This window comes from Falco punctatus, assembly GCF_963210335.1.
Source record: "Falco punctatus genome assembly, chromosome: 7".
Lineage (NCBI taxonomy): Eukaryota > Metazoa > Chordata > Aves > Falconiformes > Falconidae > Falco > Falco punctatus.
In genome coordinates, this window is record NC_137587.1 from 21,248,459 (window position 1) to 21,273,989 (window position 25,531).

General features: G+C 45.3%; 1 protein-coding gene across 7 annotated transcripts in view; it reads left to right on the forward strand.

The window, feature by feature from the left end:
* The window catches only part of SUSD6 (sushi domain containing 6), an 87,648-nt gene extending 63,463 nt beyond the window's left edge, over window positions 1-24,185 (forward strand). For all 7 annotated transcript variants that reach the window (XM_080396539.1, XM_080396535.1, XM_080396534.1 and 4 more), the window contains 4 exons: window positions 12,392-12,589; window positions 15,399-15,537; window positions 16,773-17,194; window positions 19,213-24,185. In XM_080396539.1, the coding sequence (XP_080252665.1) occupies window positions 12,392-12,589; window positions 15,399-15,537; window positions 16,773-17,194; window positions 19,213-19,238 (785 nt within the window). In that variant the 3' untranslated portion in view covers window positions 19,239-24,185. The remainder of the gene's footprint in view (window positions 1-12,391; window positions 12,590-15,398; window positions 15,538-16,772; window positions 17,195-19,212) is intronic.
* The last annotated feature ends 1,346 nt before the right edge of the window (window positions 24,186-25,531 follow it).

A 25,531-nucleotide genomic window follows, 5' to 3' on the forward strand; every position in this document is an offset into this window, starting at 1 on the left:
TGCTGTGCCCTGAAGGTATTTCCCCTATGTCCTCATGTAGTGTCAATAGAGGAACAATATCAGTCATCACAAATCAGTCATCTCTGTCCTATCAAAACCTGATGGCCAAAATCATCGTGAGCGTCTGATAGTTATGCTTTTTCCTATTGTGTCTCATTGTTTTTGCTGAAGAGCCAGATGGTCTTCCTGAAGCCAGAGCCCATAGTGTGTATCAGGCTTTTATCCTAAAAAGACAGCCTTGGGGTATTGCTGTATCCAAATTGAAAACACAGGTAGGAACAGCCAAGACAACAGCAGGGTAAATGTGCAGGTTACCTCTGAATTGAGACTAATTTTTAGCTTTGTAGATTTCTGGAAAGAGGCAGGCGGGGACATGATGAGAAGGCTGTGTGAAGAGTGAAGCTGAAGTTTAAAATGAGCACAAGTAATTGAGGACAGTGGATGTTACTGAAGTTTAATGCCATGCTAGTACCTCTTCTACTAACCTGCCTCTACACAGTAGGTGTCGTAAGTTCCTGTGCAGCTGCCTGTTCCTTTTTTGTAAGAATATCAGATTATTTTGATAGTTCTTTGTTACCAAAAGGATTACTTAATTTCCTCCTTGTTGCAGTATAAAGTAAGATTTAGTATTGGATGAACTGCCAGTGAGAGGAAGAGAGGCCCCTAATGAGTGTTAGCTGCCTCTGCCCAGTGTAGCAAACACTTTTGGACCCTTTATATTTCTTAATTATCTGAATTTCAAACTAAAACCCATATGCAACTTCCTTAGGGGGACTCTCTTAACCAGACTTTTGAAAGGGGGGGGGGGGGGGGGGGTTGGGGGGCGTTGGACAGACTCAGAAAACTAGCTGGGTGCCACTGAAGACTGGGTTTGGGTTTCAAAAGCAGAATTTGGTACTCTGCAGATTGTACAAAGTGTTGTTACAGCACTTGCTTCTCCAAACATGTGGAAGTAATTATGGGGCGGTTGAAAGAAGGCACAGGGAGGCCGGAAGCAGCCTTGGAAAACAAGAGCAAATGAAACATGTGCCACTTGGAAAGCTGTACTGTGCCCATGGGGGAGAGCAGGTTTCTGTATTATTGAACTGGCTGTTCTGCAGCCACTGTACTGCTGGCTCCAGCTGCAGCCCGGATGAAAATTGTTTATATTGTCCTGGCAGCGTGGCATGCTGTAAAGTACCAGTCATCTGGCCTTCGTTCTTACTGGACCTGAGCAAGCTGCATGAGCTTCCACGTACATCAGCAACAGCAACTTCATTTATTTGTGTGCACGCACAACAATATGATTGCTTTATCAGAAGATCTTAAAAGCACTTCTGTAGTTTTTCCTGGTTTATTTTACCCTCCTTGTTAATGTTTCTGGAATTAATTTTTTCAGTCCTGGCTTTGTTTAAAAGTAGCAGGTTTTTGTCTTAGGACTTGGTGTTATCCTGATGTCCAGAATGCCTGGTGCGGATGAGAGCCCCACTGCAGCCTGCCCTGTGCAAACATAATGTAGAGCGAAGTCTGAAAAACTTGGCAGTGTTAGTCTTGCAGCCAGTCAGGCTGAATCCCTTGGGAATGTATCTGAGGGAAGCGCGTTACAGGTGGGCCTATACAGGGAAATAATGCATTTGTCATAGTGAGTAGCACTCTTCTAGAGGCAGATCTGCTGCTGGAGTGCAGTTGTGTTTTGGTTGCTGCTTTCCATTACGAAATTCTTCCTTTCCCAGATAAGGGTTTTGTTCAATGCCTGGATTTTGTGTCTTGGTTTTCCCTGCCTAGCATACAGCAAAGTCTGTGCTCCTGTTTTGGAGGGAGAAAAGAACTTAAAGGCATAAAATGTATTTTTCTGCTAAAACTTCAGTGAGAGGGGGAGCTGTCTAACTGAAGCAAAGCTTTCTAAGGGGCAGAGAGAAGTACGTTTTATATCAAGAAAGTCTGTAGCACTCAAAAACTACTGGTGGCAACTTCCTATAGCCTAAACATTTTGACTCTTGTAGAATGTAAACAGAATTTGCATTTTAGAGCAAGCTTTGATGCCAATGGTTTTCTTTTTAGGAGAGAGATGAGCCACTGGGAAAAAAAAATCATATTTCTAATAGAAAGACAGACAAGACCCATAATTAGTGTTGCACTGGCAGGCATCCTCCATAGTTGGCTAATCACAGCTGAGTGTTAATAAGCGTAGTGTTTTTTTTAAATACTGTGTAACATGTTAATTAAGATAATTCGGCTCCATGTGTCTCTTGAGTTACCAGATGGTGACTGCATTGGTGGAAGGCTGCAATTAGAGTCTTTTCTTTCTTGCTTTTTCTTCCCCTGCCCTGGAAAGAGAAAAAAATAAAAAGAAAAAGAAAAACAGAAGGGGGGGGGGGGGGGAGAAAAAAGCAGCTTTGGTGTATATGGGATGGCTGTGTGAGGGGTGCCAGTTACTGTACACAGTGTAAGTGCTTATGTCTAATTATATAAGTGCACAGCTATATGATTATATATACAAATCTATTTGCTTTGGTTTCTTCTCATTTACCCCCATTATGACATAAAGAAAAATAAGCCTCCTCTTCAGAGTATGCCCTTGCTAGGGAAACTGTAATTTCCCTATAAAGGCTCTAGTCCTGCTCAGTTTGCTCTTCTGTTATTAACTTCAGAGTAAGCTTCATCTGGAGCCAGTAAAGACAGAGAGCTTATTTTTCAGTGGACTTTGTCCTCTGCTTAATACACAGAGCCCGAAAGAGGGTTATGTTTTGCAGTGTGTTTTTAGGGAGGCTTAAAATATTTTAGGGGCAGGGTCTGCAAGAAGTGTGTGCGCTCACAATGGAGGTCTTTTATTGGCTTCTGTCTCCTGTAAGTAAAATATAAAGAGGTTCTTTAGCCTCAGCTGTTGTGACTGGGCCCGGGCAGCAGCTGCCATCTCAGGTTTGTCCCTCTGGGAAATGACCCATCTGCTCATGTGCTAGAGAAATCCAGAGTGCTGAAAAGGAGAAGATTCAAAATCTGTTCTCCTGGTTTCACTCCCCATTTCCACCCCAGAAATGAGACCAGTGGAAAACCTGGACATCTGGTTGTCTGTCTTTTGTGGTGTGAATGCTGTCTCCAACTAGAAACACAGAGTTCTCAACTGTTTCCAGCTGGCAGAGGATAGGTTCAGTTTTGGGTCCCTTTTCAGATGTTGTGCCTGCAGCTACAGTGTTTGTGTAGTTAAAATACACAGGTTAGCATGCTTGTGGGCAATAAGCAAAAATCCCCACTAACAGCTCTTACCTCCCTGAAAGGGGAGCAGGGCATGCTTCACCTCCACCAGGAAGGACCCACCTGTCCTCTAGGGACTAATCTTTCTAATGACTGCAGAAGACATTTCTGTTGGAATTTAATTATGTGGGCTAAAAAATGTCCCCCACAAATGTCCCCAAGATGCTGGATATTGGCAGATGGTAGAATCTCATATATGATTCCCAGAGCAGGTCATTGCTGTGCTGCTCAGAGCCAGGCAGCCAAGAGAAACCCCAGTCTAAAGCATGTGGCGCGTTGCGCTCGGCACAGACCTGCTGTTACAAGCAGTGACATTTATCTGTGGAATACTTGATAAGCCATTTCCTAGCCTAGTATTAGTATTAACCCAAATGCTCGGACTGGGGAGAGCAGTGCAGAAGCAGAGGGTGCATAGTGGGAAACTGCTGTGCTGAAAGCTTTTGCATCCAGGTAAGCGTCGCTAGCTGGAAACCTGAAACTCAGAAATGGAGCTGGCACTCCGACCAGCTGGAGCATGCTTTTGCATCTCCCACTAAAGTGCATCCTCTTGTCATTGCTTTCTCAACAGGAAGGAAGGGGCGGGTGGGGAAGAGGCAGTACTGTCGATCAAAGCCTATCTAGGTGCTTTTTCTCTGCAGACCAGCTGCCTAGGAAGTGGTTTATGCTTTGGTAAGAGATGCTATTTAGTTGACATTAACTAGTCTAAAAAAGGTGTGAAATGATAACTGACTTGCTTCTTACTAAAACTAAATTGCTGTTGAGGGGCTTCCAAAAGTGGCTTCTGCTGTTTATAGGCTGATTTGTGTGCACAGGGGAAGAGAGGAAAACCAAGGATGTTGCCTGTCTGGATTTCACCCTGAAAACAGAGCTGGCAGGTGTTCTCCCTGTCATCTCCCTCTCTGCAGAAGACTCCTGGAGCCAAACCTCAGTCCTGCCTCAGGCAGAAAGAAATGTTACATGTGATTCAAGTCCCTGGTTTAAGAGGAAAAAAATCCTGACCTAAAGAGGAGCCTTTGCAGTTTTTGTTTTGCAGTCACAGTGTCACAGCAGCCATGCTGGTCTTCTGCTGTTCCCCAAGAGAGTGATGCAGCAGAAGGCTTGGGTTAGAGGGGCCGATGGGTAGCTGTATGATCTTTGAATCAAACAGGGGTGTGGGTGTGTATATATAGATTTTTATTTTTTTTTCCTTCTCAAGGCAGCAAACTACCTTTAGCCCGGACTCTTTAGGGCATAGGTGGTAAAGTTCTCATGAGAAAAGCAGCTGACTTGGGCAGTGAATTTCCTGTCTGCTACTTGAGAAGGGTTTATAAAACAAGTGCTTGCTGTTGAAAATGGCGTGTATGCCAGTTATATTTTTGCTTTTAGTTTTGGTGCCTCTCTTCTAGTTTTTTCTTCCAGTAGGTATATAATGGGGTTTGAGTTCATCATATGCTAGGCAGGGATATAGCCTGCCCTAGCAAATGTTGGAGAGTTTAAGACAACCACTTCTTCAGGAGGAAAAGCTCTGTTTAAAAACAACAAATAAATTACTTGCATGAAAACTTGGACAGTGTGTTCTGTTATGTGTAAGCTGAGGCACTGTAGTCTGTCTGCAGCACTGGGAGCCTGTGTGTTGCCTTTGTTGCTCAAGAAGCTGCTAAGTCAGCTTGGCAACTCTGGCTGGTTACCCTGCTGCTGTGGCTAAGGACAGTAGTGACACTACTATCTGGTTGGGTCACATTCATGCTTCTCTGAGTACCGGTGATAGAGGCTGGGAGTGTGTTCAATAAATAGAAGAGATCTAAGAACTGGGCTAAGGGAGGAGTAAATAGTTTCCTTACTGGCTTACTAAACAACCAGGAGATTAGTGGAGAGATCGGGTACTGCCCTGCTGGCAAGAGCTGAAGCTCTGCGAAGAGACGTCTTCTCTCCTGTTGGCAAATATGGCCAGAGCTCTTGCTAGCAAATTTTTTCAGTTGTTTCCAAAGGCGAAACTAATGTTCACTGTCACCCCTGAGTGGGATCCAGGGGCAGCACTCTGCTAGAATTGCCAGGCCCTCTAGAAGCCAAAGTGAGCAGTATTGCTGGTCTCTGACTTGGACTTCTAGCCTGCTGGCTGGCCGGCTATGTCAGGCTGTCACATTTTTATTGTGAAAAAGCATCGTGTAAAAAAGATGAAGCCCTGTGTATGAATTTTTACAAAAAAATAGCAACTGAACCCCCCCCACACACACACACACACACACAAAACTTATTGTTGTGAGACTGTTCAGGATGGAGAGAAATGGTGAACATGCCTCTTTTGTTTTCAGCATGGTGTTAATTAAACCTGGACCTCCCATCTGAGATGCTGAAAATGTACAGTCTCTGCAGAAGGCTTCAGATGCAGCTGGTGTTTCAGACCACCCACTTAACTGTGGCAGGACCCGGGCTGAAGAGGGGAGTAGAGAGGGAGGATTAATCTCAAGGGTGACTTAAAGAGTTTGGGGCTTTTTGGGAGAAGTTAGTAATAGCTTTTGCAGTTCTCTCTGTTATACTGAAGTGATGCACGCACATGAATTATCCAAGTTGAAAACTGGAGGCCTCCGTAGCAGGGACAAGTAACTGGAGGATGGGGATATATTGTTTTTATTTTTGGATGCTTTTCTGGATGTGCTGCTTCTATAGCTAGTGGCAAGTCCTGGCTGAGACAAAGACAGTGGTGTTTCGGACAACCGGAGATTTGGGCAGGGAAGTCCTTGCCACTGTGGAATGCACTGGAGCACAACTTGAAAGAGAGTGAATAGGCAAAGACAGTGACTGTGACCAGGAGGGAATCTTCCTGTGTGACTGGGTATGAAAAAAGAGACAAAAAGATACACTTTAAGGCAAGAAAACCTTTTTGGATTTTTTTAAGCAGCTCCACAGAAATCCCACCGTAGGGGAGTCAAGGCTGCACAAGAAAGTTAGGAAGAGGTTTCATAGGGAACAGTATGAAGTAAATAGCATGGCCTCTAGTACTTCTGTACTTGTTCTGCTTCACAAAGATGTTTGCTCACCAGGCAGGACATGTTGGCGTGAGACATGACAGGTTTAACCAGACTAGTCAGGGGAACAAATGTTCATCTTGTTAGATTAGGAGGGTGGGTTTTGTTTGTAGAGTGTTTTTCCTCTGAGTCTTGAGAATACCGGTTAAATGGAGTAAACCTTGTAGATGAGGAAAGAGAAGTATTGAGCTTAGGATCTTCCGTTTCCAGTCTTCACATCTCGCAAAAGCTGTGGTATGTCTGAAAGGCTGGGAGGCATTAATGTATCTCAACAGGGCATGCATTTAGGGGATCCAGTGGAGCAGGCGTTGTCTACCAAGATTGCTTCCAAAATTCTTCAATACTGATGTGAAAGCTTCCTCTAACAGTGCTCTGAGACGGTCAAACGTACTAGGGCACTTGTGTAGTCAGCGGGGAATTTACCTCACTCAGTCCAGCTTCCTCTTGAACTTTTGGGATTTGGGCCTAACTCACATAAACAGCAACTTTAATTTGTCAAAACTGTTCCCATCCTAGCATCAGTGACCTTTGTGCCTTTGCTGTACAGAAGCGAAAGAAATGTTATTGGATGTTCGGTGCAAAACAACCCTTTGTTAAGCAATGTTACACGCATCTGCCCACACACGTAAGGTGAGCAATGCAACGGCTTGTTCTCCCTCGGTTACAAACTTGCAGTTACGAACTCTAGCAGATGATGATTAGTAGTTTTTTGTGTTAAGGTTGGGTTTTTTTCCTTGTAAGAATACATTTAGTTAAGCAGGATTTCATTTTCATCTCTGTGTGTTTTCATCTCTGTATGGCCAGGCTGCCCAGCAAAAGAGGTGAGTGACAGAAATACAGTTCAGGTGCTTGGTGCAGATAAAAGGGGTCTAAGACCCCTGCTAGGATCCAGGAGCCTTACTAGCTGAAAAAAACCCTATGCAGTGCCAAGCAAACAAGACTGTAGAGGTGCCTTTTGACCACTTCTAGTGCGGTGGTGTGCTTGTGCAAAGAAGGTCAGCGCTGAGGGGCTTTTATAATTCTGTGGCCATTATCCAGTCAGATTGAAGTGTGTTTTAATCTTACATTCTATGTGTAAGTGGAGTGTATGCTACTTGATCCTTGCCACTACAGGCTCATCCTGCTTGGGAGTTGGGATCTGCTACTTATCTGTGGATTTCACTCCTGGGAGATCAAGGCTTAACTGTGCTCCTGTGGTTTATGTTCTGAGTATCTAAAACCCCTCACTTTTTTGTTAGCACACAAAATACCACATACTTCCATCTGTGGTGTTACCTGTGACCATGGCTTCATCTTGTGTTGTTTTTTCATTGTTAGAAATGCTTTGTTTGTATATTTGTAGCTTTGGAGCTCAGGACCACAACTTAGCTTCAGCTCAGCCAGGACATGGAAGATCCATTTCGTCCTTTGGTGTTTAGGCTAATTAACGTGGCTAACTGACACATCTTGCTGTCCCTAAAAGAAGCCACATTCCAACCCCTCACAGCTGTCTTGTGAATTTGGTAGGAGAGAAAGTGAGTGGAGCTTGCTACTACTAGCAGAGCCATGGGAAAGGGAGCTGGTAAAGGTACATGATGACACTGTGTTTGCAACAAAAAAGAGGTTCCTTAGTGTTGTGGTACTTATCATCAAGTTGGTAACAGCTATTCAGAGAAAATAAGAGCAGTTAACACTCCTTGAAGGAGGACAGTATTTTCTCATGTGACCTAGACACAGAAAAATACAATGCTTACAAGTGATTTGATGGGAAACTGGGTGGAGGTGCATACTGGCTTAGTAATTTTTCATTTGTGTATAAAAAAAATCTATATACTAAATACCTAGTATTTTGGAATGGCATTTGCAGAAACTCCAGTGCATCACTCTTTCTGCCTGTCAGTTTGGAAATGAATGTTGCTTTACCTCTGAACGGACTTCAGTGATGTTCAAAATGTTTGGACTTCTCATCAGTTATCTCTTTCCTGTTTCCCAGCAGTGTGTGCTGGCGGAGAACCAGCTCTCTTGGGAGATGTCATAAACTTCAGTACCTCTTAAAAACGGGGCCTTTGGGAGTAAAGCTCTGCTCCTTTTGTACACAGTGCTGCAATGTTCAAAACTACTGTTTGTGGGCATCCTCAAAGCCTGATGAATCAAGATGCTGGGAATAGCTTTGCAAGTCTAGGATGTTGGTAACCCCCTAGGAAGTTGATAACTTCTGTAACTTGGTGTTCTTTTTCTTCCCTTCCTGGTGTGAGCATTTGTTTTAAGATGTCTTGTAAACCCTGGGATACTTCCAAGAACATGTGTTGCAGGGAGAGAGTTGATTAAATTCCTGCATGTATGTTTGTATTTCTGATATAACCCAGTGCCATTGTGAGTCTAGACTGATGCTATTGGGAAGGGTGTCAATTTGTTAAAATATGAGTACTTAGTGTCCCACAATTTCAAAGGAATTTTTGTAACCTTTTGGGAAGCTGCAGTGTATCCATGATGTCCCACGTACCTTTGAAACTTGGAAGGAGTAAATCTGGGGTCATGGTTTTGCTGTGTCACTTGAAGTCTGCCCAGCTTTAATTGGTGCTAAAATATTGGAAAACTCTCCTCCATGGTTTAGTTCATGTGCTGCAAGAAGCATCATTGTGCCAAAGTAATGTCCAAACGGCAACGCTCCAGCGGGGGCCACGCAGCAGCATGCAAACGCTGCTGAGGGTTAAACACAAGCAGCCTGCTTGGGAGGCGTGAGGCTGGAAGGAGAGCTGGGTCAGGCTGCTCCCAGACCAGTATCGAACCATCACAACATAGCCATGGCTGGAGAGCCAACAATGGTTCATGCAGGCAGCTGTTCCCATCCATCTGCACCTTCTGGCTACAAAGCGTAGCCAGGAGCAGCCGCTCTGGACATGGGTTGTGGCAGCAGTGAGCACCCAGCTTGTCTCACCCCTGGTGTGTCCGTGGTTTATTCTGTCTGAAGTGGTGGATGGGCCACTCTGCCTGGTTCTGTATAGCCATGGGTGTGCCACTGCTGCAAACTCGGGGCGTAAGCTTTGCTGTGGTTTGGTGGGATAAAGAGTTGTGCAGAATCAGACTCTACCTTTTCTTCTGTTGCTCCCTGTTTGGAGCACACATATGGAGGCAAGTGAATAAACCTGTTACAGCATGTGAGAGCATGTGAAAGCTGAGGGTACTGAAAACTCAGGGGCAGGTTGCTGCAGTGGAAAGCTGCGTTGTCTGTCCCAAGCTTTCTCGGTGCCTGTGTTAACGCTGGGCTGGGCCCTGGTTTGCAGAGCTGGTGAGCTCTCTCAGAGATGCCAGGGAAAGGGAGCTGGTCCAGCAGAGAGCAGAGATGTTTGACTGTCTTGGTTTTTCAGGCACCATTATCTTACTATCAAGTCCATCATCTTACTCATCCAACCCTCACTGGGGCCATCTCCAGCAATCTTTAAAGCCATCAGCACTGTCCAGTAGCCCTCTCCAAACCTACAGGTGCTGAGGTGCTCTGTTCCCCTGAGTCTCCCTTGCAAAGGACAGTTCAGGTGGTCTTCCAGGGGAGCTGGGTTTGCCCAGAGATGCTCAGTCAGATTAAGAGTGGAGGGTGTTGATGTTCAGGCTGCCTGATCCAGATCCTTTCTTGTCTTATCTATTTCCCTAGCACATAAACAGTGTTTTTCCATCACAGTGAAGATGACATTTTAAAATACTTGTAATACTCTTGAATGCTGTGATGACAAATGAGTGAAGGAGGTGGTGGGAATGGGAAGGTGACTAACTCTGCAATCTCTTTCCTGTGTGAGGAAGACAAGTCAGGGACAACTGACTGAACGTGCTTACCAGCTGCTTCTCTCCTTTTGTGTGCCAAGTGGCCCGTGGAGGTGAGGAGGAAACCAATCTGCAGTTGCATAGCTGTGTACCTCCTTCTGAAGTTCTTGTGCAGAGTTGGCCAAGTCAGGGTTCTGTAGATGACTGATGTACTGGTATTTCCAAGCCTTTGAGAGCACTGCTGCAAGGTAAATGAGTGTTCATTTCTTGTTGGCTGGCTGAGTTTCGTACATAACTTGGAAACCTCATCAGTGTAGGTGGCACTTTATGATAGGAGGGGAGCCAAACAGTGAGCTGCTGCTTAGTCCAAAACAACTCCTAGCACAATGGCCGTGTGTGGGTATGGCTCAGGAGGAGGGACAGAGGGAATGAGCTCAATTTGCTGCAGTCAGCTAGCAGAAAGATGCTGTGCTTGGCTCCCAAGCAGTTCCAGGTACCTTCTCTGGCGTAAAAAGGTGCAGGGAAGTAGTTCTCTCTGCTCCCAAGTTTCAGCAGCTGCTGTGGCGACAGTAGCTTTTCTTCACAGCTCTCTACCATTGCCCAGAGAGGTATGTGTTAAATTGCTGATGATATTTCTGGTGCTCAAATGGATTCTTGCAGTTTAGCAAGAAACCCCTCTCCTGGGCTGCAGATGAAACAGAGCGTTTGTCTCTGTGCCTGAACATGAAATGTGCCATGAATCTGTTGCTTCAGCTAATCCTGGCTGAGCCTAAGTGCTGGACAGGCTTAAAGTGAAAGTAAGTTTTAACCTCATAAGGTAAAGGGTTAAAACATCGGTTACAAAATGGGAAATTATTGCAGAAAGGAAAAATAAACACAGAAGAGGCAACAGTTAATAGTCATGAAGCACAGGACAGTGGCTTCTCTGAAGCTTATTTAAGAGTAAGCCTCCTCAAGAACAAAGTCTTCTTGAAAAGCTGCTGCTTAGACCCCTGTTAACCTTTTCTCTCAAGAAGTAAATTGAATTCCAGTTATAAAGCTGGCAGAACTCATACCAGAGGGTTTTTGGCTTCGCTCAGCACTTCATCTCAGGGTTTTCTGGCATTTACAAGGCACTACCTATGAAGCATTCACACATGTGATTAGGTTCAAGGGTCTCTTGCACTGAAGCAATGTAGCAAATTTTTCCACAGTGGAATGAATCTCTGAAGTTTGCTATTGCTGCTTAAATCTTGCCCAAAATTCAGCTGCTTGAACTTTGCCAGCTGTTTCTGGCCGTTTGTCCCACAGTAAGTGGGACACTTAGAGGCGGAATGTGGGGATGCGTGCTCCGAGGCTTAAGGTGGGCAGGCCTGGATCACCATGCTGCGGTGGAATACGGTGGGTGGGTTGACTGGTTTTCCATGCCCCAAAATATCTCAAGAGGGATCTTTGGTGTATTTTCTTTTGTGAAGTTTTGGAAGCTGATGTGGATTTAAAAGGAAGAATCTGGATTTCTCCCTTTTTCAGCCAGGCAGATATGTGATGTCAGCAGGGTGTGTTCGGGCTGTTCTGCAGGGTCATGGTGACCTGCCGGAGGAGAGGAAATCTTAAGCAATACAAACACCCTGTTTCCAGTACAATTTCCTCATTTGTGGTTTGTTGGTTTTATTTGAATGGCTCTTTAAAATTTTAGAAGAAAATTTCTGGCATGTGCTGTGTCTATACCCATTATTCAGGATAGGAGAGATACAAGGAGGAACGTAAAGTGCCTTCAGCACTCCAGACTTCACATACGTAAACAGAGGCGTTTTTAGAAATGTCTGTGATGTAACTAATTCCTTTTTAAAAATAAGCTAGAATATTTGGTCTTACTGCAGCAAAGCTCTATTCCCTGTACTGTTGGTGGATCTATGTAAATAGCTAAAATCAGCATGCTGTTACAGGCTTCCAGGATGCCCTATGGGGCAGCTCTGTACCTTGACATTTGTACCCATAGTACAGTGGGTGTTTGCGTTCTTCATTTGTTTCGGTAGGAGGTCTTACGCTTTTTCCATATCAGATTAATAGGAAAGCGTGATTGTTAGGTTCCCCCAGTCTCTAGCAAAACAGCTGTGGGGAAAAGATAGCACCAAGGATTTCCTGGGCTTCTCTCATGTGGAATCTCTTGTGTCACTGTTCAAAAATATCACCAGTTTGATGCCTGCCAACTGGATTGTACTACTGGGATAACAAGCAGTATTTAACAATCACAGAAGACATATCAGAGGTGAAACTGAGCAGTGTTCTCTGCTGTTGTGTAACAGTCTTTCTTCTCTGTTTTAGTAGTTTCTTAATTTAGTGGGTGTTTGTAGGTGGAAGTCTGCCTATGTGCCGTATGTATTGTGCAATAGATGTCTTCCTTTGAGATATCCTCTATGATGCCTTCTTTTTTTTTCCAGATTGTCCCCAGCCACCACAGCCTGAGAATGGAGGCTATAAATGCCACCCTAGCCCCTGCAACAACCCTCTGACTTCAGGCAGTGTCATAGAGTATCTGTGCGTTGAAGGCTACATGCTGAAAGGAGATTATAAGTACTTGACCTGCAAGAATGGAGAGTGGAACCCAGCCATGGAAGTCAGCTGCAGGCTCAGCCCAGGTGAGTGCTCCCTGACTTCACTGGGATAGTCGAAACTGCCCTTGCATTGGCTTTTCAGATTAACCCTAAACACTGAGTCTGTGTGATACAGAGGAAGTCCATACAGCTGCCTCTCATTGCTCCAGTGATTTTATAAATGTGGCTCACAATCACTGCTCTTATTAAAAACATCACCTCTGTAACAGCCCATCAGATGCAAGCTTAGAGTCCCTAATGCAGCGAGGCAACCTATAAAGAGGAGTGTAAAGGGGGCAACTTGTTGCTTATGTGGAGCCTCTAACTTTGACAGCTCTCGTCCCAGAAATGGGGGAAGCCCGAACTGAAGCATTTTCCACGCTGTCTGGTTTTGCTTCTGATAGGTTTGACAGTACACCTCCCTCAGTGGTGTACCCATCGGTGTGTGTGTGAGTGTGTAGAGCCAATCTTCCTCCATCAAAGCAGGAAGATAAAAAGGTTTGCAGGAAAATGTTCATCATACAGCTCTTAGTTTGTCTACAGCTCTTCTGGTTTTGAGTGTGCAAACTGGATAAAGGGAGAACTCCCTCCCCTCTTCGTTTGACTTGTTGATAGAGTCTTACTGCTCAGTCGTCCTGAGTCAGCAAGATGTAAATTCTGGAATTGAGTCTCATAATCCATGAAGCAAAAAGTGTAAGCTTAATCAGAAGGAAACAGAAAGACACCTTCTTCAAGCTCTTACAGAGCTCACTGCGTACCTGTGGTCTCTAGAATATTCTGTCCTGTTCCAAAGACACTTAGTGCGTCTCTGTCACAGGCACTCCAGTAGCCTCTTCCTATGATATATAAGGAAGGGAACTGGGAGTTTACCTGCCAGCAACTAGATTCTGAAGAGGCTTTTCAAATTCAGCATAAGCTTCCTTTCCACAGTGGTCCCCTTTTCCCTTGCTGCACCCAGGCTGGAGAGCAAAGCTGTGCTGTTGCAGCTAGTGTTCCCTGGGTGGCATTCCTGAATGTGGTGCTTGGTCTATATCAGAGCTGATTGTGTTGTGATGAGCAGAAATCCCTGATTTCTTTAGCATCCTGAAGGATCAGTGGCCTTTTCAAACATGGGGCCTCAAAAGTCTGACCCGGTGAAAAAGCTATTGCTTTCACAGCACAGGCTTTGACACAACTGGTCAGGGTCAGAGACAGTTGAGGTTTAATTAGTGGGTCTCTTTCACAGGGCTAAAAGGAGGAGGAGGTGGTGGGAGACTGTAGGGAGAAAAGCAGTAAATCATAAAATGATTGGTAATGGGTAAGAATGCACCTACTCCATGTAGAGTAAATGAAATCTCTAACAGTTACCACATGTTTTGTGTAGCTCTGAGCCTGTCAGCCCCATAGCCTTTTGGCAGTTTATTGTATGAGTTAGCAAGCATCTTGTTGGATATGAGGTGATGAATGTGCTGAAGTGTACCCTCGGTAGTGAGCAGTTTTACAGCATTGTGTACTGATGCTGACAGGGGAGCACCCCTATGAGTCTACCCTCTGCCCTGTCACCGTATTCAAAGTGCCCTGAGTAATGTTAAAAGTGGAAGTCCTTACTCAACCCTATTTGCTATAGGGAAAGATGTACCAGGCGTTGTTTTTTCCCTGGGGAGAGGTCAAGCTACTTCTGAAAATTTTCAGAACAAGTTCAAAACAATTAAACCGATAGGTTTGACCCAAAGAGAAGATACAGGAAATGCAGAAGAGCTTTCCAGCATACATGCTTGTTTTCAATCATGCTAGATTTCAGGCTGTATGTTTAAAAATAGTGGTCCTCCAGCTTTTTTTCTTCTGATTTCATGCTCATCTTCCCTTGCCTTGCTACCTGCACGTGTCCTGCATCCCCCTGCAGTTTGATACCTGTGCTCCTGAAGAATGTGTTGAATGTAGCAAAAACAAATTGAGGAATTGCATACGTGGCAATGTCCTGAATGTGAAATGCAGGATAGTATTTGCCAACAGGTAGGTGAGGTTTTTCAGATCGCTACCAAAGACATAAATTAGGGACAGGGGCAACACACATACAGACAATGACTAGTGTAGCAGTCTAGGCATGATATACAGTGTTCATCACTACCAGCTGCAAGTCATTCTGTCTGCACTCCCAATTTATTCCTGTCTTGCAAGGGACCTTTAAAAGCCAAATTGGTTCCTGTACAGTCACATGGCACAGCTGAGGAAGGGTAGGAAGGAGTAATGTGAATAAGGCTCATGTACCCAACACTGAAAACTCGGTATCCTGAAGTAACATCTGCCTTCCTTCTCTGTTCCCTGGCATACGTTTGTGTGAGGGAGAAACTGAATGCTTGCTGCATCTTAAATATACCCAGCCAGGTGATTTCCATCCCTTCTTTTGGGAGGCTGTTCCATTAACCAAGAAAACCCATTATTAGGAGATTTTCCTATCGTTGGGCCTAAAATGTCCTGCTTATTGTGCTAGACAATTATTGGCCTTGCTGGTGCGATCAGGACATTTTTTGCTTTTCTTCAGCCAAGTCTATATATAACATGACCCTTACTACCATCTATCAGTTCCCATGACCTGCTTGTACTGCTGCTCTGTTTGCCTTGTGTTTTTCCAAAGGACCCTTGTATGTGCATGTTTTATTTTAGGTTCCTTTTACAGCTGATAGAGAGGTGTCAGCCTGAGCTCTGAACTGTCCTCTGTAAGAGAGAGCTAGTGTACCTTGGGAAGCTTGGGCTCCTCACATGTGCACCCAAGTGTAACTCCTGAGAGGTGGCAGTGTGGATGTTTTTTTTCTTCCCTATGACAGCGATTTAAGGGAGTGGATCATTTCACCTTGTGTTCCTCTTGGTTTTGTAGAAAAGGACTCTCCTCCAACAATTGGAGTACCCACACTGTCCATAGTAGCCTCCACAGCGAGCTCCGTTGCCCTGATTCTGCTCTTAGTTGTGCTGTTTGTTTTGCTGCAGCCAAAGCTGAAGTCATTCCATCATAGCAGGTGAGTATAGCTGGGGTTTGGAGGGGCTCAGAGGCATCCTGTTTCTTTGCAGCAGAAACCCATTAAGGTACTTGGTTTAGGCTTTCATTTTGGAGCAAATTACCTCCTTGCTTCTCTACTCCTGTTTTAATCACCTTGGTAGCACCTCTGCCCCATGGTCCAGCAGTAGTCTGAAATGGTGGTCTGCGATACCCAGCTGCAGTCCCCTTTCTAACATGCCATCTGATGAGCAGTTTCCTTGCTCCTTTCCTTGGCTTTGAATGTGAAAAGTTACAATCTCTACTAGTCTGGCTATAGATCAGTCTCCTGCCTCTTCTAGCCTCGGATAGCTAACAAAGTATGTGTCTGGGTATGTATATGCATCTCCCCCAGTCCATGAGATCCTATGGACGTGAATTCAGGCTGTACTGTCGACGAGGTAAGCATGCAAATCCGCCATCCTTCCTTGCTGTGGGAGGAGAACCCTTGTGGCCTGAGTTTGTGGATGAGAGGAGGGACCCAGCCATAACACTGCTGCCAGCTAAGTCAACAAAGTCACTGTGGACTCTTTTCCAAACCAGCTGCTAGTACTCCTTAAATAAGAGCAGAGATGTGGCTGTTAAGCAGCAGCAAGATTGAGAGGTGGAGTCCTGGAGTCTGCCTCTTCCTGAAGAAGTCCAAACCACTGGAAAAGAAATATTCAATCTCAGGACTCGGACTGATGAGCCTGGGTGATTGACACTGTACCAATTTAAGAGCCATCTGCCCCACCCTGCCAGAGGTTATCTTACCAACTGCAAAGGTGGCAGAACAGGCAGCGCTGGGTGTTGCAGAATATAGCAGCATAACAAACCGAAATCAGTGGTGGTCAAAGCTTTTTTATCTGCTGACAGCAGAGGGCTCTGAGTCATGACCTTTGTCAGATTTAGCTATGGAGGCAGGTGAGGTGGGAAGCACTGTAACCTTTTCAGCTCTTGCTGCTAAATACATTGGGCACCGTGAATTACAGCCCCTGCTCATGTTTATGGCAATTCACGGTAGGGCTGCCAGGCTATGCTTGCTTGACCTTGTTAAACCACCATTTATGTTTGTCTGTTCTTCCCTAAATAAGTCAATGGTGAGCATTAGAATTCTGCTGTGGGTAGTTATTGGAGTTCTCAGTAATAATATAAAAAAATGCAAATGCTTAACTTTGTTTCCTCACTTCTTTTTTTTTTTTCTTTTTTTTTTTTTTTTTTTTTTTTTTTTTTTTTGAGGCGTGACCAAGGTGTGTCTGGAGATCAGGTCTCTATCATGGTGGATGGTGTCCAAGTGGCCTTGCCATCCTATGAAGAAGCGGTGTATGGCAGCACAGGGAACTGCATTCCACCCTCGGATTCCCGAGTGCAGATTGTGCTCTCGGAGGGAGCTGGGCAGAATGGAGCCAGAGAGGTGCAGCAGCAGGACCAAGGGGCTCATAATAGCTTTGCAAGAGAAGATGAGGCCCCTGGACATTCTGGACTGTGTGAAGCCAGTGGCTCTCAACGCTCTGAAACTGTTCTTGTGCATCAGGCTGCCACCTCCTCCTGGGTAGCTGGCATGGCTAGCAGTAGACCTGTACACAAAGAGGTCCAGGATTCAGAAAGCAGTGACATACAGAGCCTTTTATCACTCACTTCCTCCGAGGAATACACAGATGGTACGTGACTTGGGCAAGGAGCGCTGAACCGAAACCCTTACAAGAGCAGGTTCTGCAGTTCACCTAGGATGAAAATGGCAAGGAATGCCCTTGGGTATGTCGGGCACTAGAGCAGGGGTCCTCAAACTTTTTAACCAGGGGGCCAGCGCGCGGATGCAGTGGCAGGCAGCCATCTGCGGCTGCTTGGTTCCCCCCCAACCCCCGGGGGCGGGGGGGTTCTGTAAATACCGGGGGCCGGATTGAGGACCCTGGGGGGGCATATCTGGCCCGCGGGCCATAGTTTGAGGACCCCTGCACTAGAGGAACTTGTGAAGAGAGGCGTCCCACTCTGCATGGGATGTTTCAGAACTTAGATATGCAAGCAGTATTTAATACCTTCTGAAGTATGCGGTGTGCTCAGACTGGAAGCCTAGGGCAGTCTGGAAAGACTGTTGGGGTTCTGCTACTCGCTCTTGTGTTAGCAAAGGATTTGCAGAGAAATGCCAGCCTCCAGCGTCATAGTGTAAATGTGGTAAAATAGCTGTGTTTATGGAAAATGAGCTGGTTAGAGTGGGAGGCTATGTTTGGAATACAAACCCTTTGTGATGTTTGGGTGGCTTCATTTTTAGACTGTTTTAGTAAGCAGCTTACTGCCACAGTGCGTACAGTGCCGCAGCCTTGGCATGCGAGAAGACTTAAAAGGGATGTGCTTGAACTTACTGTACAGGACAGAGGGACAAGTCTGTTAAACAGTCAGTGCATCTGGCCTTCTGCGTTTCTGTTCTGCCCTGAGGGAGTGGCTTTACAATGCCAGAGCTGCTGTGAAGCTGCAGCTTAAGGTTACTTCTTCAGAAACTGCTGTGCCTCAGGCAGGAAACGTAACTGGCTTGTAGATAGCTGAGGGCAGAACTTCTCCTTTCCGTAGTGTCAAGGCCTGCAGCCATAGTAATGCCACCCAGAACCCTGGCAGTAAGAACAGTTAAAAGGGATTTCTGGTTAAGGTTAGAAATGGCAACGCGTCCTTAGATGAGCATTAAACCTCAAGTGCATGAACAGCAGAAATCCAGAAGTGAAGCTTAACAAAAAAATGTCTGCAGTGTAGAAACTGGAGGATGTTGCATCTACACTGTGTCATTTTTATCACCGCCTGGAAACACGTCTTGCCTCTAGGGCTTGTTATACAGTAGCAGAGCAGGAGGCCACAAAGCTTGTACTTATGGCTCAAAGATGAGGAAGGTGCAGCTACTGAAGGAGATTGAATTTCTTCAAGGTAGGTAAGGGCAAGTGTGATTCTTGTATTTCCAACCATCCCTGTCACAATAAGAAACATCTTGGGTATTTTAACGAACTAAAAGATTGATGAGATCATGGGAAAGAGGGAAACTGTCATTCTAGGGGAAGGTAATGTCTTCCTTTAAAAGAACATTGATGAGGCTTTACTGGGAATACTGTATCTTATTGTGGGTTCTCCCAGTTCGAGAGATGTGGAGAAACTAGACAGGCTGTGTTGGAGGGCTGCTGAGACAGCCAGGGGCTTGTGGGGTCTGACTGAAGGAGCTGGGCTGCTTTATAATCCAGTGAAGGAGCAGCTAAGGGCCAAGCCAACAACTGACTACAGTTACCTTACAGGGAGTTGAAAAGGCTGTGGAGCCAAACTCTTCTCAGCCAGATGGTACGACATGGGGCAATGGCTACAAGCTCTAACTTGACAGATTCACATTTGCTGTTAGAAAAATATTTTGCACTAGGAGGGTAGTGCAGGACCAGGCGGGCACCCAAGAGAGGTGATGGGAGTCTCTGTCCTTGGGAGATTTCAAGGCTGGAGCTAGTAGTAGTCCTGCTCATAGGAGCAGGTTGGAGTAGAGTCCTCCAGAGGTCCCTTCTGCTGTGGTGGTGTGACAGGAAGACCACTGCATTATTATGTTATGGAAGTGGGAACCTGCCTTGCTTTAAACAGTAGTTTTTCTGGTGTGCATTGAACTGCAGAAGTTTGACTACTTTTTCTTTTTTTTTTTTTTTTTCCTCTCCCCACCATTCAGATATTCCCTTATTGAAGGAAGCATGAGGCTTGCTGTGTTTGTCTAGCCTTCTCCCTCTTGGATTTCTTCCTCCTCCCTTCCCCCTGCCTTCGGGACAGAAGCACTCTGTGCAGCCTTCCCCGTCCTCGCAAGCTGTGCCCTGGATACCTCCAAGCAGAGATGCCCTCAGCTGAAGATCCAAAGGATGTCGCCAGGTTGCCTCCTGGATGCACCAGTGGAGTTGGTGCAGCGCTGGCTTCCCCATTCCATCAGCATCAGGGGCTCAAGGAACAGAGTGGATTTGAGCTCTCCTCTCCTCTTCCCCAGCCAGATGTTTGACAGCAGTCTCTGAAGAGCTGCTCTTTTCTTGTGCCTTTCTCCTCCTCACGCCGCTTGTTGCAGCTTATCAGCCTCTCCAGCCCTTCAGCAGCCTGGAGAGCAGGGGCTGAAACCGCTTGCTCACTGGGTGCAGACACAATTTATATATGCGTATATATGTTATATAGGCTCTTCTTCCTGCATCCTTTTTGTGATAGGGCAGGACAAAATGCCTCGCTGGGGCTGAAGCTGGGCTTGTGAGGGATCCCAGTTAAGGAGCAGCTTGTGATGTCTAGAAGCGCCTGAAATGAGATGGGCTGTGTGACAACTTAGCTGTGCAGGAGCGGTTCATTGAGAATTGCTAGAGCGCTGAAGGCTGAGAAGTCCAATGTGTAGGAATGCTCTCTGCCCCCCTCTCAAAAAACATCTCTGCGGAGGTCCGTTCCTGAAGAACACTTTAGTCTCCTTCCTTCTTTATCTGTGCAGCCCACTTGATTACGCTGTGTTTCTAGAAGCTGGGACTGGGACTGTAGTGCCAGTAACACAACCCTTTCAGCTTTGGCGTGGTGCCACAGCAGCTCCTGGTGTTAGATTGTAGAAGGGTCTTAGAGAATGGCCAGTGGTTAGCACGGTCCAGAAAGCACGAGGGATGTGGCTTTCAGGTAACCAGCCCTGTGTTAACTATGAGTTAGCACCGTTCATTGAGGCGTCGGGACTGGAACCAAACCTGTGGCCCTGCTCTTTGGATAAGCTGTGTGTCTCCAAGCTTTTTTGGTTAAGGTGGTTCTGTGCTAAAGCTTAGGTTCCTTTAGTCAGATCTTCAGGCAGAGGTAACCCTTCTGAGATGTAATCTGGAGGTGGTTCACATGTTTGAAAACGTCAAAAGAAAAAATGCCTGTAGGTAGTGAATGCCTAGTGCCATTGGTGCAATCCTGAATTACTTTTGCAGCCACACTAGGTACCTTGGTACTTGTGTCCTGGGTAACTACCATCTTGAAGGCTCGTGTGTCTTCCTAGCTCCGTACAGCAAGAGTCTGCTGGTTTGTCCTAATGGGCTTCAGTGGGCCCACAGAGAAGGGCTTCTTCCTTGTGGCTGGGGTAAGCAGCGTTTATGAAGTCTCTACTAAATACAGCGCAGTTGCCTCTTGCTGTGAGAGAAGGTTGACTACGTTGACAACAGTGCCAGGGAACACCATAGCTTATTCTTGAGCCTAAGTTTTGAAGATTGTTTCAAGTTCTGGTAGCAGGGAAAATAAAATTAAAAAAAAATATGTATACCTCTGCCCCCCCAGTTATTAACAACAGACCAGAATATCCTGGTTGCTGTTAACAGGACTCCGTTTTTGCAGAAAGCCACATTTGTCTGGGGTAGGTGATCCGATCACAAAAGCGTTGTGGTGGCTGTAACGTTTCTTCATTGGGGAGGTCTGGACACTGTTCCATGGGATTGGTTTCAGCAAGAAGAGTTGGCTTCTTAGATGCAATGTACCTTGTCATAACTGTCTTGAAGTAACAAGGGAAGTGTTTGCCCTGTGAGAAGCTGCTAAATTTTTATTTGAGTTGAAGGAGCAAAATGTCATGGCCTTACACATCATGTGGTAATGTACAGGTAAATAAGGATGCTGTCTTTGCTGCTTTGCTTTTGGTTTATGATCCTCACCATCCTCATCCTTGTTGCTCCAGGAACAAACATATCATCATTGCACTTGATAAAAGTGACACAACACCGTTACGTATAAAATTCCTGTGGCTTAGCTCCAGTTCCTGGAAATGGGGATTAGCCATAGTATCCAGCCATGTCCCAACTGCTCGTGTTCCTGATTATCTGTTTAATCCCCGAACACCTGGGGCAGCACGTGCCTGTGGATGGAAGAATCCTATTTTCCCTATCCTTGTTCTAGAGGGATGTTATTAATTTAAAGATACAGTATTTTAAACTTCCTTCCCTGTTGCTCATGTTACCTTGCATTAATGCAAGGATTTGATAAATCCCATTTGGGTGGCTTGGGTATTTTTAGTTTGGCTTGGATGGTGAAAATCCCACATCGTTTTACAGTGGGCTGCGGTGTCCCAGCTTCAAGTGCTGTAGAGGGCAAATGTTGTTTACACATATGCTATTGGGATTGTAGAAAATAAGCATGGGAACATTTGTATTTAGTTTAACTCCTACCTTGGAAACAATCTAAGCTTGAGCAAATTGTCTCGTTCACTGGTTTATCAGGTCAGATGGGGGGATCGAGCGAGTGTAGTGGTAAGGGAGCGTGGAGGAAGAATACGTGACTTCTTCCTCGCTACCTAACCACTTGGAGCAGGAGGAGTTGCTCGCTCTTTGTGCATTTAAGGTCCCATCTATTCAGACTGACCCTCAGCAATCAAGGTGCAGAAGTTGGGTACATGTTGTCTTCCTGCAAGGGACAGTGCTTTAACTCGGTGTTAGCACCAGGTTGGTGGGAGAATCCCGCAACAAAGCTGGAAGCTGATGCAAAGGCCTGACCTTGCTCTGGACAAGTGCCTGCTTTGCCAGCAGAAAGCATGTGCTGTGTGGCCCTGCCTCCTCTTTCTGCTGTTGTAAAGTAAGCAGCTGCCAGTTTGTGAGAGAAAATTCAATTTGGGTTGGGAAGAGAAGGAAGCAAGCTGCACAGAAGAGGGAGTGCTTTAATTTTGTTTCATTTACAAAATTGCGGGAAATGGCTTTACTAAGGAGGAGGGGAAATGCAGAGGTGGAGGGAAACATGCAAGCGTGGATCTTGTGGTCAGGAATAAACAGGCAGCTTCTGTTGGCTTACTGAGGGAAACCAGCAGCTCCCAGGCCAGTCTCTGCTGTGCTGGCTGGTAGCCCCAGCTGATGCTTCCAGCACTTGCAGAAGAGCCCGTCTCCTGCAGCGGTGCTTGTAGGAACAGGCCTCAAGGACCTGTGCAAACCAGAACATGGAAAACAGTCTGGGGGCGTCACATTCCCCTTGCCAGTGTCCTCAGCTTTAGAGTTTATTTTCATATAAAATGAGGTAGAATGGCTGGGGAGGAACCTGAGAGATGTCTTGTGCTTGACAGGGTTTTTTTTTTATGGGGGAGGGGAAGCAAGGCCTCATTATCAAGTGATTTTTGCTCATTCATGTTGTAATTCTGCTGAGGCTGAAGGATCTGGAAGTATTTTGGACAGATATTTAGGAAAAACTAAATTGCACAGTCCCGTCTTTACTTCTGGGAGCAAGGGCTGAGGCTTAAAGATCCCTCAGCCCTGAGCTCTGCTCTATCTCAGGAGCGTTCATTACCTCTGAGCAAAGAATGTGTCCTCTTTGACTGTTGCCATAGGTGGATGCAGCCTGCATCTCAGTGTGGTGGATGGGGAGCACAGGGGCTCAGCCTTGCGAGGTGTAACACAGTAAATGACTTTTTTTTTTTTTTTTCTTTTGGTGTTTTTTTTCTGATGGAGCCACAGCCTCCCTAACTTTTTTCCCCCACCTGTGTCTGGCAAAAGAATCTGAAGGGAGGCATTTTTTCTTATTTGAAGTTCCAGACATAATCATCTCGTGCTCTGTCATACATGCTGGATCCTGTGATATTCAAGAACATTAAAATGGTTTAATCACATTGGAAAAATAAAGATAGCATTTATTTTAAAGGTTTCTGTTATTTTTGGAGTCTGATAGGTTAAAAAAAAAAGGGCATTTCAGAAATTCAGAATATTATGTGCAATAGAAAAACCTACTTGCTCCCTTTCAGTTGCATGGATTTTTTAGAAAAGGAAATAAAATGCAACGTACTGCAGTGTTTACAGCCCCGGCATTGCAGAACTGGACCAGCCTGAGAGAACCAGAAAGTGAAGGTGACAGTTAACCCACAGGGAAGCAGGACAGTCTCCTGTCAGGGTCTGCATCGTGAAGCTCAGCTCAAACAAGGAGCCAGCTGGGATTGTGTCGGAGCCTCCTGCCACCTTGAAGGGGGTCGGCAGCATTGGTGAGAGATGGTTCTGTGTGTTTTGGCTTTAAATAGCTTGTATCTCCCCATCATTAACTGCAGAAGAAGTAAAAAATTAAGTTGGGAGATGTGCTGCAGCATGAGAGCCTGTGGAATTGCCGAGTTTGAGTTTGGGAAAGAGAAAAGCTTAATGGATTTTTATCCTTTTTCTTAACCACCAAGGTACTTGCTGTGTAGAAGAGTGCTTACTCAGCAAGCATGCTGCTTGTTCACCTTCTTGGACATCTCCCCTGAGGTTTCTCCTTGGCCTCTTTCAGCTCTGGTGTGGTGAATCATTTAACGCATCTGGAGCCTTTATGTGGCCTTTCAGCAGATGGAGAAGTCAGGCATGTTAGGAAAAAATCTGTTCCACATGTTTTGGGAGGAAACATCCTAAGATGCTCCCGGAGGTGGATGATGGGTCAGTGCTGAGGAGTGGGGCTAAGAGAGTAACGGGCTCAGCCACTGGAAGTAATCTGGGATGGTTAAGTCATTTGCAGCACAGAAAAGGGAACACAAGGAAGGGGGGTAAAGAAGAGAAGTGACTGAAAACAGAGGTATGCTGCAGGCTAATGAGCTAATGCATTCGTGACTGGGTTGTAAGGAAGCTTGTGCTTTGTTTAGATGATTTAGCTGACACCAGCAGGCTCGCTATATATAAAAAAATATCAGCGTACAACTGGTTGGAGACAGATTTCCTTGCTGACCTTTTTGGAACATATTTGCAAAACCTGGTTTTACTGTTCTGATAGCAGTTGTTTAAAAAGAAAAAAAAATGCCTTATTACTCTATCCACATAACTAATTAAACCAATTTCACTTTGTTTTCTGTATATAAATGCAATAAATCCCATCCATTTTGCACATCCTCACCCCATCCTCACCCTTCAGTCCTTACCAGGAAACTGCAGATTGAACTTGGGTTTTGTGCAAACATTTGTTTGCAGAAGAACTTCATTAGAAAGCATTTATTCTCTATGATATGCTTCAAAAGTGCAGATGTTTCCTAGAACAGGCTTCGTTTTAAGGCATATTTTTATACAAGAAATAAGCCTTTTTCCAATCCTTCATCCTCTCCTCCTGCCCTTCCACGTCAGGGCAGAGCACGCCACTTCCCACGCTTCTCTTCAGGACCCTGCATTCAGCACTGCTTCCAAACTCGACCCTCTGCAGATGACGTACAGGTGGGTATATGTACCCAGCAGAATGGGTTCTACTGATGCTCAGCATATGCTTTCCATATGCTGTGCTTTTGCTTCTGTCCTCGAGTGAGCAAGGACAGAGGCAACTGAGTGGTGCTGGAAAATGTTATAGTACGGATTCTCAAATTTGCTTCCTTCGAAAAGAAAGTGAAGCTGTCTGTGAAGCAGATGTCCTATGATGCGGTGGGTAGAGGCTGCTGGTAGTTGCTGATGCAAATGCAAGGGGAGCTTGATTGCCTTTGTACATTAATCTTTTCTTCTTTCCTGTATGTGTGTTCTTTTTATCTGAATTGCACCACTATGGAATTATTTGCAGAATGGTACTCCATATATATGTGGGATTTAAAGACAAAACCATAATTGATGCTGTGCAGGATGTCACTCAGTTTTATTTTGCTTTATTTTATATATACTTTCTGGTATCCTGTACATTGCAGTGGGTGTGAAGATAGTATTTTAATATTTGTACAAAGTTTAATTTAATTGTTCTATGTATATAACTGCATTTCTAAATTAAAAAAAATTTCTTTTGAAGTGAAACTATAACCTCTTGTGTATTTTTCGTAACTGCTTGGACCTTGTGGACTGGAAATCTAGCAGTTCGTTACTGAATATGTTGCAGTAATGCACTGACTTCCACGTGAAGATCAGGATGAAGCTAAAGCTAGGGATGCTGCAGTGGCTTGGGGAAGGAAGTACGGATGTGGTACGGCCTTAGAAGGATCATCTGTTTCAAAAAACACCCTCCACTCTGAAGCAAAGGCCACCCTTGGTGTGCCTGCATGTGACTCCGTGAGCAGTTGGGCCAGGTTGGTTCAAGGGCTGTTCTGGAAGGGCTGTGATCACTCGAGTGCCACCTGGACC